This window comes from Musa acuminata, chromosome BXJ1-7 (assembly GCF_036884655.1).
Source record: "Musa acuminata AAA Group cultivar baxijiao chromosome BXJ1-7, Cavendish_Baxijiao_AAA, whole genome shotgun sequence".
NCBI classification, from domain to species: domain Eukaryota; kingdom Viridiplantae; phylum Streptophyta; class Magnoliopsida; order Zingiberales; family Musaceae; genus Musa; species Musa acuminata.
Window position 1 is genome coordinate 33,369,003 of NC_088333.1, and position 6,356 is coordinate 33,375,358.

The 6,356-nt window shown below is 45.6% G+C and overlaps 1 protein-coding gene across 1 annotated transcript; it reads left to right on the forward strand.

The window, feature by feature from the left end:
• The first annotated feature begins 905 nt into the window (after positions 1–905).
• LOC103973549 (protein indeterminate-domain 5, chloroplastic) lies at positions 906–4,918 on the forward strand. Its single transcript, XM_009388156.3, has 3 exons — positions 906–1,723; positions 1,977–2,373; positions 3,396–4,918. The coding sequence occupies exons 1-3, from the start codon at positions 1,588–1,590 to the stop codon at positions 4,534–4,536; spliced, it is 1,674 nt and encodes a 557-aa protein (XP_009386431.2). The 5' UTR covers positions 906–1,587; the 3' UTR covers positions 4,537–4,918.
• The last annotated feature ends 1,438 nt before the right edge of the window (positions 4,919–6,356 follow it).

Below are 6,356 nucleotides of genomic sequence, written 5' to 3' on the forward strand. Positions count from 1 at the left end.
ATTTGGCTGATTAGATGAATGATCAACCATGTCAAGCTTCTATCGCTTTTTAATTTCTATGTTTTTTATTGTCTTTATCCTAATTATTCAGCATCCCCCACTTTTTTTTTTCTTTTTTTGTTGTCAATTGCTTGAAGGTTCAATTGTGGCCAGAATATCTCATGGAGAGATAGATAAAAAAAAAGAAGAAAGAATTGGTTGATCTTTCTCTAACCAGTAATTATAAGTTTTGTGAACAGCATTCATGATAATACCCATATGCAAGGGAGACATGTCATTACAATAAATAATTAGGTCAAGTCACAACCATAAAAAATGACATGGTTACTCCTGTTTGGGTCTGACCAATCAAAACAGTTCGGTAAGTAATAGCACAACAGACATGATATCCATATCCATACACTTCCATTTTCTTCGTTCTCGGGCATGACTAATGAATGGCATGAGAAGTGTGCCTTATCACCCCTATTCTTGAGAGGAAAGGCCCCTCCCTATGTCAATCAATCTACCTACATCTATTACATTGCATCTAATATTCCACGGCATGTGGTGTCGTTCTTACTTACTACCCAAAGCATATTGCATTAAGATCAACCTCGTTTTTACTCGCAGGAAGCAAGTAATTTTGTGTGGTCTCTTCTTCTTCGTGTACAAGTGAACGTTGGTTGAGTGCTCTACTCATCACCATCACCACCATTGAGGTAAAAGAGGGGTGAGCGGTTGGGCTTTGTCTGCATGCGCCGAGAGGAAGAAACCAAGCGGAGAGCGCGAGGGCTACGGGTCTCTGGGCCCCAATCCTTGCCACATAGCGACACACTCGCCTGCGCGAGACACCATCGACAGCACCACCCTCCTTTTCCTAGTATTTATGTGAGCCTTTGTCTCTTGAATTCTTATTTGTGGTGTACAGAGGGAGGGAGAAAAGTGGAAGAGGAAACAAGAGAATCATCATCCACAGGGAAGCTCGAGAGAAGGAGAAGTGTGACAAGCAACTCGCAGACATCACACAGCCAGCGACAGGAGGAGGAAGAGTTCTTGGGTTGGCTGTGCTTCTCTTTCCCTTCTCCCATTTGTTTTCTTGTAGTTTCCTACCCTATGCACTCACCCGGAACGAAGAGAAGAAAGATCTCTGCTCTCTCTCTCTCTCTCTCTCCTTCCTCCTTTTTGCTTTCTCCACCATCCTCTCTCAGAGACTGTCTCTTTATACTTGTTTCTGAGACAACTGCTTGTTTGGTATGCCAGCTTTGTTTGTTCTTTAGTAGAGGTGGGAAGAGTAGCCGAGAGAGAAGGTTTGGAGGTTCTCGGTGAGGGTTATCTGGTGGGAGCGTAGATCCAGTCTTCATGCTGTACCAGTGTTTGGGTCTATCTAGCTCTCATGCATCTCCCCTTTCTTTGGTTGTTTCCCCGTCTTCTTTAGATCTAGAGGAGGCCGGAAGTTTGAGGAGAGTCCGGCCTCATGGTTTCATGTTGGGTAGCGAGTGTTTCTTCTGTGCATAGCACTGATTTGGACTAGTAGCAAACAAAGAACAGTGATCGGAGAAGAGGTCAAGAGAAAGAACAGGAACACCATCTGATCTGGTTTAGAAGATGAAAGCGGCTTCGTCGTCGGCGCATCTGCTTGGAGCACTCTGCGAGGATGATCAGTACAGCCACCAGCAAACGCCAGGCTCGTCCGCAGCTGCTGCTCCTCCCAAGAAGAAGAGGAACCTCCCTGGAAACCCAAGCAAGTCTCTAACCATCATCACATATGCTCGTTCGCTCATCTTTTTCCTTTGCCACCTCTTCCATGCACCCCTCCCATTCTAGTTCTCGGCTCAATTCGGTAACCGAGATCCAGGGACAGCTCTCCCTCTTCCATTATTGACGTCACCAAGCCAACCTGTAGTGGAAAGCAAAGCATACGTGCTGGTGCATGAAATATCTGAGTTCCATTTCTTTAAGCTTCGCCCTTTATGTTCATGCTGTCATCATTACAGATCCGGACGCGGAGGTGATCGCCTTGTCGCCCAAGACGCTGCTGGCGACGAACCGCTTCGTCTGCGAGGTCTGCAACAAGGGGTTCCAGCGGGAGCAGAACCTGCAGCTGCACCGGCGCGGCCACAACCTGCCCTGGAAGCTGAAGCAGAAGAACCCCAACGAGGTCCGCCGCCGCGTGTACCTCTGCCCGGAACTGACGTGCGTCCACCACGACCCCTCCCGGGCCCTCGGCGACCTCACCGGCATCAAGAAGCACTACTGCCGCAAGCACGGGGAGAAGAAGTGGAAGTGCGAAAGGTGCTCCAAGCGTTACGCCGTGCAGTCCGACTGGAAGGCCCATTCCAAGATCTGCGGCACTCGCGAGTACCGCTGCGACTGTGGCACCCTCTTCTCCAGGTACTACTACTGCATGCATCCTAACATCCACCAGCCAATCCATAAATGATTGGAATACCATCACTCATGTTGATATTGTTCGTTGGCTCACATTGCACTGGTGGGTAAGATGACCAACACGAATTGATACCGTCACTTGGGTTCGGTGATGGTGATTAGCGCTTCTGGAGTTAGGGTTAGGGTTGGATTCCTTGGCCACAGGAACGGGAGTGAGCAAAGATATGTGAGCATAGTGACCAACTGCTCCCACGTGAATCATGGCTAAGAACAAACAACAACAAAGGTCCTTGAGATCTCAAAGAAAGAAGCTCACCATTCATCTAAATGTCTCATAGAAACCAACGCCTCTCTCTCTCTCTCATTCCCCATTGTGTTCACGTGTTGAGTTGGAGGCAAAGCTTAGCAGGCTTAATTTGTTGCCATGCGATTTGGAGATATGCGGGCAACTGGGCATGGTTTTGGCACTGCAGGTCCACACCAGTTTATCTCAAGGGTGGCCTCTGGGTTTTTTTGGCGACGATCATTCCTGGATCAGGTGCTACACACTCACGGGATGTGAAGCTTTCTACTCGTAACCTGTGTTAGAATGAGCTTTCATTGATCCGGCAACATTCTTGCCTTGCCTTGGGCGCCCATGAGGAGCGGATGGTGTAATCGGAATCGGTTCATGGGGTTGGCATTAATGTAAGAGGAGAAGGCCATTTATGGATGCCATTGTTGGTATTCATATTTCCGCCATTGCATTGATGAGCGGGTCAGTCCCAAAAATGGGACTTTGATCTGGCCGTGGACTGTCCTTTTCCTGCTTCAAGCAGCGTTCATTCTTTGGTCCTCCATTGAATGCCGCTCAGGAAAATGGACTCATTTAGCGCTCTCTTCCTTCGAAGTCTGTACCTTCATCGGGCCTGGTGAAGAAGCTGAGAATAAATGATCTTAAATTTCTGATTCCTTCTTTCTCAGTGAACTTACAATCTTAGTCTTTTAGTGGCATCATAAGTTGACTTTGACTAGAATCTTCGCAGGCGAGACAGCTTCATCACCCACAGAGCCTTCTGTGATGCATTAGCACAGGAAGGCGCAAGAATTCCGGCCGGCATGAACACCATCGGCGGCCATGTGTACGCAAACAGGGGCACAAACTTGGACCTTCCACAACTGAGCTCGCAACTCTCCTCCTTGCAAGACCAAGCTCACCACCCTTCCACCGACCTCCTCCGCTTGAGGGGGAGTAGCGGGAGCGCAAAATTCGAGCAGCTCAACGCCACCACGTCCCCGTTCTACTTGGGGGCCGCATCCAACCAAGGCTTCGATGAAAACCCGGAGTTGCTTCCGAGCAAACCCTTCCATGCCATGATGCAGCTCCAAGACCTTCAGACAAACAACAGTGCTTCATCCTCTGCTGCTGCCGCCGCGAATCTTTTCAATCTTGGCTTCTTCTCTAGCAGCGGCAGCACGAGTACCATCAACCATGGCAGCAGTTCTGGCAACCAGAGCGGCCTTCTTCTGGGCCCTAATCAATTTAGCAATGCAGGTGGAGGTACTGAGCCAATGTCGCTGTTCACTGGAGAGCTCATGAGCGATCATACTGACACCAACATGCCTTCTCTGTATACCCCCTCTCTGCACACTGAGCCGGTAGTACCGCAGATGTCAGCGACCGCACTGCTTCAGAAGGCTGCCCAAATGGGAGCGACACCCATTGGTGCCAGCGGAAGCTCATTGCTTGGAGAATTCAGTGGCTCCTACCCCGGCGGTGCAAGGCATGTCGGCTTTCGACGCAATCCAAAGGAGGGCGGCGGAGAGAGCTCCAGAACTCATGTGGACGACGAGAACCATTTCCAATACATCATGAACTCCCTTGCTAACGGGAACAGTGGTGTGTTCAGTGGGATGGATGAGCAGGTGAGTGGGTTCAGTGGCTTCAACCCGGGTTTCGGCGCCATGGACGAGGACAAGTTGCACCGCAACCTTTCGACCGGAGGCTTTGGAGGCTCCGGCATACTGACAAGAGACTTTCTCGGGGTTGGCAACATGATGAGAAGCATGGGAGGAGGAATTCCCCCGAGGGAACAGCAACTGGGCATTGACATGGACTCTCTGGATCACTCGGAGATGAAGCCGGGATCCTCCACCAGATCTTTTGGTGGTGGGAGGCTGCAGTAAGAGCCAAAAGTGTCCCAAGAGAGAGAGAGACAGAGAGAGAAGAACTGCAACAAGAGTCGAAGAATAACTCAAAAGAAGTGCAAGGACTGGAACTGAAGCAGATGTTAGTAGAGGTATGTATCGAATCAAGCTTGGCTAAAAGTTGGTGTTGTTGTTAGGTGTCAAAGCTCGATTGATATATATATATATATATATATATATATATATATATATGGATCTCGATCACTTGCTTCATCACATAGATCCCATCTTTTTTGTTCAGAACGTTAAGATGGTCATATCCTTTTCCTCTCTCTTTCTTTCTGTTCACTGCTGTTTCTTGTACTTTATTTCTCCTCCTTGAGAATTTGCTGTTCTAATAATAAAACTGCTCTTTTCTAAAGCTGTTCTATCTGCATGAAACAGAAACATCCCGACACCAAACCCTGCTTTTGTCCTCTTCCAATATTTTACTTTGAGAAATGAGAGAGAGAATTGACGTAGCCAGGTAAACTCATGCATGGAACACTATGTCTGCATGAGAGAGAGAAGAGGAGGGCTTCCAGTAAACCTAAACTTGAAAGTGAAGAATGTCTCTTGCACCTTGAGCATATCAAAAGGATTCATGAGTGCATGGCTGTGTCATTCGAACGTACCCATGGATGATATATGCATACATTTATATCATTCATTAGCTTAGGGAAAATGCATTTGGAAACATGCACACTTTGGCCCCACACTTGTCGCGTACTCGGACCAAGTTCTTGCAAACCTGCACAGTTCACATGCTTTGTGCACCAAACTCTCTGGTGTATTTTGCACACTGTGACCTTAACGATTTTGGTATAATGCGAGTAATGGGAATATAAACATCATTCATTCGTTGTGTCGTCAAGTATGTATATATACTTTTATCAAAAACACAAGTACTTGATTATGTTTATCCTTTAATCTTAAGTGATTCATCATTAACTTCCAAGATATGTACGTGCACCTCTCGATCTACCATACTTGATGTTAAATTCTTGGCGTTGACAAGGTGAAATATATTATAACCCTGAACGAGTGAGTATTTTAACCAAAATCATGTTTAAAACATGATTAATTTGATGACTGTATAGAAATTGTTGGGGGATTAGCAAAAATACATTCCGAAAGGTATATATATATATATATATATATATATATATATATATATATATATATATATATATATATATAGAGGGAGAGGGAGAGAGAGAGAGAGAGAGAGCCCCTAAACATAGGAGGACAAGCATACAACAGAATAGCATTGATCTTTCAAAAAGCTTCTTTATTTAAATATTTGTGAAAGATTTTTACTGCTCGGTGAAAAGTACATTTAACACAATGAAGCAGCCATGTTTACATTCCATTGACTTAAGAATGTGAGTATATTCACGTAGGTAAGAAGAATTCGGAGCACGTTCCTTTGGGACTCCGAATCCATTCCTCAATATACAAATATTAATTCATTTTGTATATTTAAAGTAGGTTTTGCTTCTCTCATGGCACAACCCTATTTCATATTTAAACGAAAAAAAGGAATTTATCAAATCGGGATCACTAACTAATATAATATAATATAATATATAATTAAAAAAATTATCTTTTCTGTATGCTTTCTCCGGTTCTATTGCTACAGGGAGCATTACACGATGCTTTCTCCGGTTCTATTGCTACAGGAAGCCTTACGCAATCAATCGAATTGCAAAAGGATCTTTGTAATTGTGTAGGGATAATGAACATGGCTCCCTGCCGTTGAAACGCTGAGGGTAGGTTCCATGCTTCAGAAAAATCTTTTTTTTTAAATTTGACCTGTC